Source organism: Leuciscus leuciscus (genome assembly GCF_965113295.1).
Source record: "Leuciscus leuciscus genome assembly, chromosome: 2".
Classification (NCBI taxonomy): Eukaryota; Metazoa; Chordata; class Actinopteri; order Cypriniformes; family Leuciscidae; genus Leuciscus; species Leuciscus leuciscus.
The window spans coordinates 53,850,241-53,865,409 of record NC_138726.1 but is presented as its reverse complement, the minus strand read 5'-3'; the positions used below and the strand labels follow the sequence as shown (position 1 = coordinate 53,865,409).

General features: G+C 36.6%; 1 protein-coding gene across 6 annotated transcripts in view; it reads right to left on the bottom strand.

Annotated features, from left to right (window-relative positions):
- Nucleotides 1-15,169, bottom strand: part of LOC309490540 (interferon-induced very large GTPase 1-like) — a 137,417-nt gene that overhangs the window by 19,521 nt on the left and 102,727 nt on the right. For 2 of the 6 annotated variants that reach the window (XM_082159768.1, XM_082159767.1), the window contains exons 2-3: nucleotides 13,656-13,742; nucleotides 13,409-13,508 (exon numbers count right to left, since the gene is read on the bottom strand). In XM_082159768.1, the coding sequence (XP_082015894.1) occupies nucleotides 13,409-13,508; nucleotides 13,656-13,679 (124 nt within the window). In that variant the 5' untranslated portion in view covers nucleotides 13,680-13,742. Of the gene's footprint in view, nucleotides 1-13,408; nucleotides 13,509-13,655; nucleotides 13,806-15,169 lie in introns of those variants that run through there. The other 4 variants (XM_082159770.1, XM_082159771.1, XM_082159769.1 and 1 more) reach the window with 4 other exon arrangements.

Here is a 15,169-nt window from a genome sequence, read left to right as displayed (position 1 = left end):
AGTGCTGTGGGTTGGGAAAAAGATTCAGTCATTCAGTAGCCAATACTCTGACTGTAGAGTTAAATTTCCGATGGCACCAGTTTATTCTACTACGACTATGCGTGCTAGTGAAGGAAGGGAGGAACCAATGACCACTACCATAGTCCGAGGATTTAATCCAACTGAACTAGATGCTGTGATCAAGAATATTGGGAAATTTGATCCTGCCAAACAAGATCCATTAGATTTTCTAAAAAACTTGGAGGAATATACTGAAGTTTACAATTTTACTGATGGTGATGCGTGCGTTTTGTTAAGAATGTGCTTTCCTGAGACTTTGTCTGGAGCCTTAACTAAGAAAGTAAAGGACAGAAATGCTAATAAGTCAGAGAGGAAAAAGGCACTGCTTGAAGTCTTAGGTGTGATGTCAGTAAATTGGGATAAAATATCTGAGATGCACATGAGGAAAGGGGAACATCCAGCAGCATTTTCAGAACGATTATTGGAGATGTTTAAAACTTTCAGTGGCAATCCGGACATTACTAAGAATGATGTCACTTTCAAGTCTGCCTTGATTAACAAATGTGACAAACTCACCCGGTCTGCTGTGACAATGCATGTGACACCACTATCTGAATATAATGACATTATTGCTAAAATGACACAGTTTTACAACAATAATGTTCATGCAAATAGTCAAATGAAAGCTGCCAAATCTAGACATCCAGTTGCTGCCTTTGGCGAGAGAGAATGTTCTATTACATTGCCTAATGGTTTCTATCAGGGACCAAGGAGATTTGCAAGAATAAATTCAGAAGGTTTTATTCTTTGCTATGCATGTGGAAAAGCTGGTCACATTGCTAGACATTGTCAAGACAGTGAGAGACCTCTTCAAAACTTTGTCTGTCATGCATGTGGAAAGGATGGTCACATTGCAAGGCATTGTTTGGAGAAAAGAAAGGAAGATCAGGAAGTTGTTTGTTTTGCTTGTGGAATGATGGGGCACAAGGCAAGACAGTGTCAATTTTCACACAAAAGAAAGATGGACTATCGTTGTTTGCTTAAGAAAATAGGCAATTTAGAAACCCAGTTGGCACTGTTGAAAGGAAATAAAGAAGTCATTCACACCTTGTCAAATATATCAACTTCTTTTTGATTATCATTTCAGATATAAGCATAAAGATGTTTGCCTGAAAGGAGTAACCTCATGTAGAAACATGACATGGTCGTTTGAAGGACGAGAAGGAAGTACTGTAGAACCAGTGGAGCCAGGGGATTTTCTCATGAAAAATTACAGAATACAGAGATTTCCAGACCTGCAAAATCATGAACTGCAGGCCTAAAAGACCTAAAAACCCTGAAACCCACCATGGGATGGATGGAACTGATGAAGAGGCACAGACTCGAACAACACCAGTGACTGTTTCTTCTAGAAGGACTTATGGTCCAAGTGGAAAAGAATTGACAATGAGAAGAGAAAGAAAAGGAGATTTCAGAAACAAACCATTTCTGAGACTATTTTTCAACAGTTTTTCCACAGAGGGAAAACAAGTGGATAAAGGATGTTCACACGGAGTAAATGGACACCAACACACACGTGCACAGTACACACACGCACATTTTATTGTCTATTGATTGTTGATAGTTTGAGTTATCAAAACTAAACAATATGCTAATATCACTGAGGCAAAGGAAAGATTGAGACATTGTGAGCCCAACAAGGCCTTGAAGAAAGAAAACAAATGCTTGATGGACACTTTGAGATATGCCCTATTCTGGTTTAATTTGGAATGTCACATTTAAAACGGCTGTATGTATCTTTCTTATTATTTGCCAATGCATAATGTTATTTGTTCCATGTTGAGATGTAAGATTGAAGATAATTCTATGATCAATATTGAATGTTCCAATTGGATATGATGGTTTTTTATTACCTCTTAAAAATTGTATATATATATATATATATATATATATATATATATATATATATATATAAAGATTTTCTTTCTTAACACAAAATATGATAATTCTGCTTAAGTGAAGTAGAGCCATAACTCAGTGTGCAGGAGGTGTTTGACCCTATGACGGGTAAGATTCTCTGATGGCCATAGATGGGAACGACCTAAGCAATGGGCTACACCGCCACTGGGGCACCTGCCCACCAGGTTTCGGGAGGTGTTATCTACGAAAAGGGAGTGGTTGTGATGCTACTTTGGGCCAAGAGCATCAAATGGGGATCTATAAGAAATTATGGTCTGTTCCAAACCACTTCAACTCCAATATATATATCAAAATGTTCCTTCACTTAAAAGAGCTTAATTATCATATAGAGACGATTACATCCAATCTCAGTAATATGAAAATAGTATCACAGAGGCACAGGTGTCACCTATAGCTTGGGAGTGACAGAGGGCAATCGAGAACCATCTTGATTAAAGGGACTTCAAACAATCTTATCACTTTAACCTTTGGCAGTTCTTATTTGAAAGAATAACAGAGAACCTTCTGTGGGACACTAGGGACCATGGGGTGTCTCAATTTCATTAACATACAGACCACAGCTGTTGCAAGAAGAGCAACTTCATTTACATTAAGACCAGGATAAAAGGTTTAGGATTGGGTATGTTCGGGGTTCATTCTGACGCCGGTGAACCCAAGGTGCTTTGTGTACCTTGCCACTACTATGCTGTTATAAACTTAATTTTTTGAGATCTTCAACGTCCACTTCATTTTTTCTTACAGGGGCCATAACGTAAGATACAAGGTAATGGAGCCTTTTATACATTGTCGTGTTTCTTTAGAAATAAACAATGGACAAATGGCGTCTTTAAATGCCTCAGATGTAAAGTTATTCGCTGTCAAAGTGACACCAAAATGAATGGGAGTCAATGGAATGCTAACAGCAGGTGATGGTTTGTTAGCCAATGGCGGCTCCCGGGGGTGGTACGAAATTCGAGCGCTGGATTGACCCCCTGGGACTCTACCTTCCTCCATTCCTTCTCGAACAAAAAAACAATGCGCGCTGCGTCTGCGTCAGACACGGTTTTAATGATGATTACATTTTAAACGATAATACTAACCGTCAGTACATTTTATCGTGGTTTATAGTGAAATTGGTTTTCGTCCCATCCCTACATGCGTGTAGGTTACGTGCGTCTCAGAGTTCAAATCCTGCTCCATGTGAACTGTTATTTACATTTGTGAAGCGCGTCTCAAACTCCATCTCTGCATGCTGTGAGTTTGGGTTACTTATAACCAGGGGTGCACATAACATTTTTGGTCTTGTTCTCAGGGGAGAACCTGGGGTTGTTGCTTGGTCCTCACATTTTCAAATGCATTTTTTCCTTAACCCACCTCACGGGAGAAACAAATAAGAGGGATGCATAACATAGACTATTGTTAAATATTGTTATTATCTGACTATACCTACATCAAAAAAAAAAAAAAAAAAAAAAAAGCACACTTTAAAATAGTCAAATTTTTATCAGGCAGTAGGCTAATATGGCCTAGTCGAGTCTATGCAGACTGCTTGTTATTATCAGAGATGGCAACGCCGGCGAAGGAGGTAACTTTGCGTGACAAACTCAAAAAAGGAGAATTAAAAACAAAGGCAATAGAAGGTCATCCATCCATTTTTTTCCCCCAAAACGCTATAAATCCATCCTTTATATGTATATATATATTTTTTTTTTTATTTTTTTTTATTGATGGTTTGTCTTTTTTTTAAAAGTATTTTGTCATTTATGAGGAAAAAACAATCTTACGTGAGTGACAGTTCTCCATTACGGACGAGACCTCTGAAAGCGCCGCGGCACTAAAAGACTTTCAAACTTTCACAGAGACCTCAAACAGAAAGCACAAAGCATTTCTTTAAAGCGAATTTCGTTTTGAATTAATTGTATCTTAATTTTAATCCATGTTTCATTAACCACATTCCTGGTTTTAATAAATAAAAAAAGTAAATAGGCTATCTTGATTGTTTAGGCAATTTTTTTAATTATAGCCTAAGTGTAAAATATTAGGCTGTGTATACCGACATGGATCAATTATTAATATTAAATTTCATCTGTCTTTTGTAGGCATAGGCGAGCTGATGGCGCACCAACGAAAAATCCTAAATGATGTGCCAAAATGCGTTTTCTGTTAGGCTACAATGAAAATATTGTACAGTCAGGTTTGCCGAAGTTCGTTTAATTTAGGCTATTTATTTATTTAAATAATTTATTTATTTTTGTCCATGTGCGCCGATCGGAGACGGAGTTCACTGCTGATATTCTGAGGTAAGAGAGTTTTCTAGTCTCGCGGCTGTCATCAGCAGCGCCTTGCATGTGGATGGCGGGCGGGTGCGGTTTTGAAAATTGGTCAAAAACGTTGGTGCGGATGGATGGCGGACGGATGAGTTTTGCGATGCGGTTGCGGATGAAATAGCCCATCCGCGCATCTCTAGTTCTGAGGCCTATCCAACAACACAGATTGCGCACCTATCCATCCCCAAATCTTAGGTACGCAAATGAGGGTTGCGGCAATTCATCTGGTACGCATTGTTTAATTGGGTAGCGCATGCGCACCTGCGCACCACTTATGTGCATCCCTGCTTATAACATTCATCTGGGAACGCAATGTGCGCCATCAGATTTGTAAGGTGAATAATTTATAAACCTATGCCAACACAGGAGAATATATCAATGCGTTTATAAATATGTATGGAAGTAAAATGTCAAATGTTTTTGAAACAAAAAACCTGTTGAATTACACTAATTGGAAAAAAATATGCATTGCATTAAAAGGATAGTTGGCTTTGAAATTAATTTTTGGTATGTTTTAGCTTACCTCAAGGGCATCCTTGAGGTAGGTGTCTTTTTCCGCAGTGGTTTCAATTTTGATATTTTTTGGTGATCTGACGTGTACGCAGACTGGTGCATAGATATATACACTAGATGTCGCCTTGTCTACGGCAGTTCATTGGAACGAATGTCTTTAAGGCGACATCTAGTGTATATATCTATGCACCAGTCTGCGTACACGTCAGATCAGATCACTTCGACATGGCTGTGTATAAGAGGTAAAAACGATATAAATACTGTTCGTTTTCTCACACAAACCGATCGTTTCGTGTCTTAGGACATCAATGTGTACTTACGATGGGGAATTGTTTAATTTGGAGGATGGGGAATTGTTTTAATTTGGAGGATGGGGAATTGTTTTAATTTGGACTCTGTGCATGCTCTTTGAGATAATGACCATAGACCTGCATTATATGACTGACAGACAAGAACGGTTTGACCTAAAAATATCAAAATTGAAACTACTGCGGAAAAAAAAGACACCTACAAAAATTAATTTCAAAGTGAACTATCCCTTTAAGCATGTTTGCATTTTAATACATTGTAATTTTAGGCCTTGCATTTTTATGGGCTGAAATTCAGCATGGTTGAATATTTATGCTGTAAATATTTCAATTCAAAACATCTCAAACTCATTTTCATTAATAAAAATTCAATAATCCATATTCACCTTTCATATTTCACTTCCAAAATATTCAAACTGTTTAAAAATACAACCTATAATATTCAAAAGGCAATTTTCTTTCTCTTTGCAAATTCGCTTCCACAAATTCAGTGGTTTAAAGGGGACCTATTATGCCCCTTTTCACAAGATGTAAAGTCTCTGATGTCCCCAGAGTGTGTATGTGAAGTTTTAGCTCAAAATACCCAACAGATCATTTTTTACAGTATGTTTAAATTGTCACTTTTTGTTGCTCAGAAAAACACGCTGTTTTAGTGTAGCCCTTTAAATGCAAATAAGCTGCTGCTGGACGGCACAGGGGGCGGAGCCTCACGAGCTCGTGCTCATAGTTGCCAAGTCCGCTTATAATACGCGACTTTGGGCTTTTTTTTTTTTTGGTAAGTCGCGTTAAAACAGCACGGGTTGCGTTTTTTTGGGCTTTATATTAAAAAAATATGGTTGCTTGTTAAAAAAAAAAAATCTGACAAGCAACTTCCTTTTCTTTACATCTATGGGCACGGATGCCGTTTTCTCAATCTCCAATACATTGATTGACACTGTTGCTCACAGCTATGACCAATCAGTACAATCATAAGTGCTGTGGTGTAATTCGTCAAAACATTCCACCGAATCCGCCCCCTTATCCCCCTCATTAGAGAAAAATCCCTTTCAACGTGCAGGCGCGCACGACACTGTAATCCAAGCTATGATATAGATGTAAATACACATATTTCAATTTCTACAAACAATGCCTCCAACGAAGTGGTCCAAGTATGGCAAAAAACACAACAAAGACTGGGAAAAGGATAAACAAGTGAATAGGTCAAGTGGTTGGTGATCAGAGTAAAGCGATGTGCAGGTACTGTAAAACGGAGATATTGGAAATAAATAATGCCGAAACTAAATAATCTAATAATATTGTATTTAGAATGTGTGTGTATATGTATATGTATATTATATATTAGTAGCCTATATATGAATTACTTATACAAGTATAAGAATGTATACTAAACTATAATATATTATACGATATATATATTTCTAATAATAATAATAATTCTAATAATATTGGGCTTGTTTTTGAAGCTCCAGTTGCTTATTTGTCTCGCGAGAGTTGGCAACTCTGCTCGCGTTCAGTGTCAGAAGAACAATATCACCTCACGGAATGATGATAATATTAGAAACTCTCAGTAACGGTGTTCATTTCGACCCGGAGTCTGACAATAATGCCTACAGAGTCAGAGTGCTGTATGGAGATGCAACAGGTATAGTTTAGTTTAATTACGGTTATAACGTATTTGTCATCTGCTTGTATGTATCCACTATTAATAGCCTACAAGTCTGCTGTTTCGGACCAGGTCTGAATGATGATCAAACAGATGAGTTTAATAAAGTTTATTGTACATCACACAAAAGATGAAGCGTCAGTTTTACTCCAGTAAATCACCGTAAGAACTGAGTAAACGCAGTATAAGAAGTGCGCAAATACATAAATGAATTTCGGTAGAGTTGAGGGAGCATTTTCTTTGAAAACAAAATAATTCCTCCTCGTCTTCAGCGGCTGCCTCAGATTTAGGGAGTAATTAGAGCTAAAGAGAGCTATGTGGATTAATACATCCAGTCACACAACACCTACAACGCTTGGGAGACATTCTCATCTATGTCTGTGAACTCGATCAGGGCGGGTCTATGTTAGAGCGGCAGTGTCTGTCAACACTCGTGGGCGGGGCCTGTGCTTAGTGACGTCACTAAAACAGCATTCTGAAAACAGGCCGTTGGGAGACACTGCTGATGATTTATGGGGATTAATAAAAAAGGAGTGAGTGGGTTATCATCACTATTGGGTGGTTGTGTACACACACTGCCAACACACATTTATGTCCAAACAGCATGCAAAAGTGAATTTTGCATAATGGGTCTCCTTTAAATTCAACAGAAAATTCTACGTTGACATCCAGGAAAAGCAGTAGATTGCCGAGCATACTCTCCATCTGCTGTTAGTCGACCTCACCAGCAGATGGTGCAAAAGCGTGTGTTGTTGACAAAGACAAAAAACAGCAATGTAAGTGTATGTGACTATTATGACGGCTGTTTTATGTTAAATTCAGTGTCTTCACGGTTACTTTTCCTGTGTAGCCTACATGCATCTTTCTCTACCGTGAACGAGATTATGTTACTGTATTCCCCCAATGTGGATGCACAGATCCAATGTTACATTTTTAGGTTAACATATTTCTCTAAGTTGTTTAGTGGCCTTAACTTTATATTGCGGCGATGTGCTTCATGCAGGCTATTAGGGTTTCCTTCAATACTTCAGGATTCCCCTTCTGTACATATAAAACACTTAACACAGCTTAATGGACTAATACAGTGATAAGACCAAACTCGCATTGGACATGATGACATTCGCACATTTAGGTACCGTCTCTAAAGTTACATACGACATTGGTATTCACGTTTCCAATTTAAATAGCATTTGAAGAGAATGACTTACAGTGATAAAACCAACTGTAAAGTGTTCATGTAGTGTCAGGCATACTTTAGATTTTTGATATTTATTCAAATAAATTCAAGTTTGATATTGAAGTTAGAAACGTGTATGCTAATGTTGTATGCAACTTTAGAGACAGTCCCTAAATGTGCGAATGTCCAAGGGCTGAAGCTACCCCAAAATGAACAATAATAACAATTCGATTTATCAATAACCGTATCCTCATTCATATTTAGACGCAACAAATGATATATATCCAGCTCCAAAAAATAGCCGAAAAGTCGGAAGTTGGACAGAAGTACAAAGAGTCGTAACAGAGCTGCCAACCACGCATTCACCGTGAGACACACAATTGACACTTTTCACACGCTCTCACGCCACACATCCATTTTCTCACGCACAGAAAAATCGCGAAGCAAAGAGGACACGGAGACCGACAGACTAGACAGAGCAGGTTACTTATGATATAAAAGAATCTCAACTCTCAGATTATGTCAATTTTATTACGAACTTCAAACAATAAATACCGTTTTGGCGTTTGTAAATGTTACAGATCCCTAGCGCACGTGAACCGATCATCTCTACCCGCTAATAGTAAAAAAACACGAACACTGTTGAAAGATACAGTAGTAGGCTACAACTTACCGAAATATTCCTCATACATAATATCGATCAATCAGTGTTTTTTATCAGCGTGAAGAGGTCAATAACATAGCTGGAGAACAATTATGTCATATTTACCTCAGGAAAGCCATTTAATGAACATAATATAGGCTATAGCACGTAGTTGTCAAGAAAAAAAGAGCTAGAGAGTATTTTGCTAAATATGTGTTCTGTATTACATATTTAGTATATTTTTACTTATATCATTAAATAAAGTTGTTATTGTAATAAAAAAAACGCATTATATTTAATTTGAGAAAAATTAACACCTATCTTGAGTACCTAATATTTATCCAAATGAGTCAATATCAAATCACAATAATTTAATTGAAATATTAAAGCGTAGCTTACCAGAAATTGTACCATGCACCATAAAATTTACATATCATTTTACACTTATGCTATACTAAAGCCTGAAATGGGCACTTTTTGTGACAGCAACCCTGTCCTTTTTGATCAAAGATGTGGCTTAACTTCAGAATTTGAACTAAAATCAGTATTCTTATGACTAAGTTCAACAAACATTAAATTACTTATTCATAAACTTAAAAAAATTATTAATAAAAATGTAGGTGTGACGGGGTTGAGACTAGGGTAACAGGGTTGAAGATGGTAACGGAGTTGAAGAGACAAATACAGCTAAACATATACATAGTTGTTTTTTACTCAAATTCACTGTAAGATTTTCTATAAACGCAAGTTACAAATACCCTTGGGGCTAAGCCCCCCGTCTTCCAATCCTAGTGACGTCCCTGTGTGTGTGTGTGTGTGTGCGTGCGTGCGTGCGTGCATGTGCATGTAGAGAGCGAGAGCGAAAAGAAAGTGTTAGTATTAATGATCAAGTGTTGATTTATGCCAGTATATCATTGGGAAACGCTCAGCATTAAACTTTGCGCTTTAAAGTCATATTCTGCTTGCCTGTAGCAGCCAACAGCCTACTTCCCAAATAATGGTGCGTTCAAGTCATCTCGTATAGATCATAATTACGAGTTGAATGCACTTGAACACCACCACAATGTCGTAAATACCAGTGGGAAGCTCGGGATGGGGGCGTGTCAGTGAAAAACATGGCGGAATCATGGATGAAACGTCTGTAGTTGACGGTAAATTTTAATTGAGAGAAAAGTGATAGTAAAATATTGTAAGGCTTTTTCATTTATAACAAAGTAAGCTTTCTGCACAAAATATGATATCATTGTAACATAACAATTATATAATAAGTATATAATGATACAGTTTACATTGGCTTCATAAGTTAATTAAAAACATAAAAAGAAAAACACACCTGATGTGCATTCTTTGTTCTTCATTTTCTATAAGCAGAGTTAACAAACCTTACTGTATTTTCGTGTAATTCATTAAAAGGTACATCGCCATCTTGCTCCGACGAAACAGACTTGAACGCACCTCACGTCGTAAACACGACTTCCCACCTCGTACGTACGAACTTCCCAGGAGGACTTGAACGCACCATAAGGTGCAAGTTTGGTCTTTTATATCACTGTCCATTAAGCTACATTAAGCATTTTGTCCCAATGGAAGGGAATCCTTGAGTATTAGGTATTGAGGGAAACCGATTATAATCCCATTCATGGTAGAGAAAGCTGATAACATGTAGGTTACACAGGGAAAGTAACAAAGTTATTGAATGAAACAAACACAGCTTTTGTGTGTTTATCATCTTTTCCACATATAGTGACCCAGATAATCATTTTCATTTTATAAATGAATGGCTTGTTCAAACTGTTGCTCTGGTCTTCGTCAACACCACGCGCTTTTGCACCATCTGCTGGTGAGGTCGACTAACAGCAGATGGAGAGTACCGCTTTTCCTGCAGTTCCTGGATGGCAATGTTGAATTTACTGTCGAATTTTAACCACGTTATTTGTGGAAGCGAATTTGCAAAGAGAAATAAAATGGACCTTAAATTGCCTGTTGAATATTATAGGTTGTATTTTTAAACAGTTTGAATATTTTGTTAGTGAAATATGAAAGGTGAATATGGATTATTAAATTGTGTTTGAGATGTTTTGAATTGAAATATTCACAGCTTAAATATTCAAACATGATGAATTTCAGCCCATAAAAATGCAAGCCCTAAAAATACAATGCATTAAAATTAGGGATGGGAATCGATTAAAAAAATTTATTAATTGCACAATTTGCTGTAATTAATTGCATTTCCCCCAAGCTTGTAATCATCAATATTTAAACTTAGAATCACCTAATTAAATTAAACAGGAAAAAAGGAACAGAAAATAGCCCTATATTAAAATAATATTAAACATCAATATATTATTATTTTTCAGTAATCAATCAACAGTCAATTTAACAAATTTATTTTTTATACTAATTATCAAAATAAAATATAGTCCTACAAAGCTATTATCAGAGCATGTGATCAGAGCAGGTCATTTTACCATTGTTGCCCAGCATGGCTATACCAGCTCAGCAAACAGAAGTCTACTACTGAGAAATTTCACGTTATTGGAGCGGACTTTGCTTTTCCAGTGCGTGATCGGAACATGATTGGAGCGTTTGGGCCGTTAATGACAGAGCAGAACATTGAGCAGTAAGCGCAGCGCGCCAACACACACACGTTATGCGCGTCGCACACACAGAGCGGAAAAGACCCGCTCATGAAAGCTGCGCGAGAATAAAACCTGATCGTGATCGCCGAACATGGGGCGGGACGGCATATTTCCGGCCTTTTCAAAAGCAGCCGCAACAGGAAATCATTCAAACGAGGCACAAAAAAAAAAGTGCTGCGTCAATTGCGTTATTTTTTTTTTTTACGCGTTAAACATCTCAAATTAATCGCAAAGATTAACGCGTTAATTCCCCAAGCCCTAATTAAAATGCAAGCATGCGTAATGCAATGCACATTTTTTTCAAGTAGTGCAATTCAACATGCTTTTTGTTTAAAAAACATTTGACATTATTTTACTTCCATAAATATGCGCAGTTCATCACGATTTCAAAATAAAAGTTTAAACTGTCTTGAGTTTTGATGTCCACATATTCTTTTTCAAGAAATTAGAGTGGCTGTAGCATTTTTATCATAAAGAAACTGGCAAATATTAAATTACATGTCGTTTGGCCAAAATTAAACATGTATTTGATCTGCTGTAAAGTGCAGTAACACCAGGCTGCTGGCGCCCTCTGCGGGCATTTGTTATAATACATACAGTAATGTCTTATTTATATTGTATATATTTTGTAGCCTGGCAAGCCAGACCTACATCAAGATGTTAGGTCTGGCAACTCACCATAGACACGGCTCAATCCGAGGGGCGGGATAAACGACTGTCTTTCAAATTCCCTCTGCACGCAATAGGACAGCGCGTTTTCCCAACAGCGGAGCGCTTTCCCAACAGCGGAGCTAGTTGATAGATTCAACTTTTGCCATATCTGGCCGGCAAAACTACGAACACATCTTCCTTTTTTTAAGAATGACTTAAGTGCCGTTCTTTGCTCTTTTCTCAAAGAAAAACTTAACTCCAAGTCCTCCAGAGTTGCGGCCAAAGCCGATTCGAAAGACTGTTCTCCAACAGCAGCCATTCTTTGTTTTCAACAAACCGTCGCAACTCTGTCGTCATTATGTTAAGCCCGCCCCGCATACTCTATACACGATGTGATTGGCCTGACCCAATTTAGGTTTTTGCAGCTAGAAGGTCTATGGAGAGTTGCTAGACTACCCTGGCTGCAAAATACATTTTGCTGCCGCTAGGGTGCGTCTAGATTTCTAGGCTATATATTTTGCATTTTGACAGTAATGTTCTATGGAACCATATGACTACTTGCTTTTGATACTTTATTTGAAGTATATATGACTATAAGTATATAATATAATTTCCTTGTTGTTATGTATTTTAAGTCATTTTAAAGGCTTATGTCTTTGTTTACATATATTTTTATTACCACACAAAAAAAATGTATCTGAATACTCAATGAATCATTAAAATAATCGACATATTACATGATTACCAAAAAGATCACTATTGACAGTCCTGCTAGAAAGTCTTGCGAGCATTTCATTTTTCATATTCTGACAAGCGTTTTGTTAAATTTCAGAGACTTCAATGAATGAGCGCCAAAACATTGTTTGTTAGAAATTAAGGTTTAAAAATATACATGTAACAGAAGTAATCAAATTTTTTGAGAACAGGAACAGTAAAGGCATTATTGTTGGTATAGCCCATTAATGTAATATAATTACTATGTTCAGAAGAGTGAGTCCTCAGAATGTGTGTTCCTCATACAAGTTAACATTTTGTGCTTTTTTTAATATTTTTTTATTTAGTCGTTTTAATTTCTGCTTTAAAATAGTAAGCAACCAGTTAGATTTAGAATGTAATGTTTGTATTTTAACCCTTCATGCTAATGATGTATAACATAGCCTATATTCACTATATTTGTTTTCAAAGGCTTTATATTATACGTTGTTTGGAGGACAGCATTGGGCAGGGTGTGAAATAACATTGTTTAAAATAATGGATTAAAATTAAATTATTAATTCAAAAATAATCATTTTTAATGTATAATCATTTTTACAAATTTTCATCCGATTAATCGACAAAAAAATAAAGAGCCTCGTTTTCATTCCAGTTAAAAATCAAAGTTGGCGCTGCTGATGTGGATAAGGTCTGTTGTAATGATAAAGGCCATTTATATGCGTTTACCTGTTGTATAAGGTAAACATGTTCATTTAAATTGTGGCCAACATTCCAAAATCATTATTGTGCACAAAGATACATATAACTGTATTACCTTGTTGCAACTTGGAAACATCTTCCTTGTGATATGACTCAACAGCACATGCTTCTGTTTGTTGTTTGTCTTCAAGGTGTTCACCAGAGTCTTCAAATTCCTTGATTTTGAAAGTTTTTCAAGAATTAGTGGCATGCAAACTAGGTCTGTCAAGACTAAATAAAATGCTAATTGACTGCAACTATGTCTAAATCGCTTGATTTGCAAATAAATCTGCCTTATGAAAGAAAGAAAAAGTGGTGCTTACTTCATCCTCACTGGGGCAGTCCATTTTTCTTGTGAGTTGATTGAGACTCCTATAAGAAATCTGCTGCAGATTTAATTACATAGTAGGCTATAAATATGATTCAGTAGGGTGATTAAAATAGTGGCTTCATTTCAAAATTACATTAAATAATCTCACACTGTAAGAAGGAACTCCAAGGCACTCGAAGTAAGTTGAAAAAAGTTAAAAAGCCTTTATTATATCCATGGCTTAAACATTCAAATTGGTGACAGATCCACCTACGCGTTGCGGCTTTACATGCCCTCGTCAGGGTGTGTGTAACAGACAACAGCTCAGGTTCATTTTTAACAGCAGTTCATTAGTCAAATTACCAGAGGTGGGAGTAAGTCACACATGTGCAAGTCACAAGTAAGTCTCAAGTCTTAACCTTCAAGTCTCAAGCAAGTCCGAGTCAATTTTGTGAAAAGCAAGTCAAGTCAAGTCAAGTCACTGCTTTATGTCAAGCAAGTCAAGTCAAGTCGTAGCTTGGGTCACAAGTCACTGGCAAGTCATACAAACGTTTGATGATTTCACTTAATTTATATATTAAAATAAGTAAAAACTACATAAGCTATGGACTATGGTTTTATTTGCAACATTTTTTTTTAAATATGCATTTCCACATACAGCTGAGTGGTTACTACAATAAAAAACTAAAAAAAAAAAACTAAAAAAAAACTACATAGCCTAAAATGTAAATGTAACTGAAATTAGGCCAACATTAAAGCATGAAAAATAAATATGCCTCAAACATTGCACAAGACCATTAAAATGTATTAAACAATTCACAATTTAAGTATATGGTTCCTCAAACTGGCATCCCCTTTATGGAACATGAACACATCCCAACAAGTTAGATCTTTCCTTTTTAACAAAAGAATAACAAGAAAAAAACAGTAATAATTGAATTGACACACAACTTACACCTGTCAATCAGGTTGATTGACTATTGTACATTATTAATCTGTGTGAGTGAGTGATTTATTCATATTTGTGAATGAATGTGTGTGTATGTGTGAAAAGTGTATTGTTTGCATGTCCATGGTTGTGTGTGTGTGTGTGTGTGTGTGTGTGTGTGTGTGAGAGTGAGAGTGAGAGTGAGAGAGAGAGAGAGAGAGAGAGAGAGGTGATTTGATTGAGTGTGATTGATTCATTAATATTTGTGAGTGAATGTGTGTGCGTGTGTATGAGTGAAGAGTGTATTGTTTGTTTGCATGTGTGCATGGTTGTGCTTGCAAGTTTGAATTTTTGTTTTGTGTATTTGTGTATGCATGGTTCGGTTCGAAAGTCTGTATGTTTTTTTTATTTGTGTGTCGGTGTCTTTTTACAATCTTTTAGTGGTATTAACTAGCGATTTCTTTTTACTTACTCTATGCCCTATATACTAGCGGTATAAGCTAAACAGTTTTTAGAGATAAAACTCTTTACATTCGATTATCATGAAAACAAATCCCAGGGAACGGTAGACTGTACCAATGCATTATTAATTATTATTA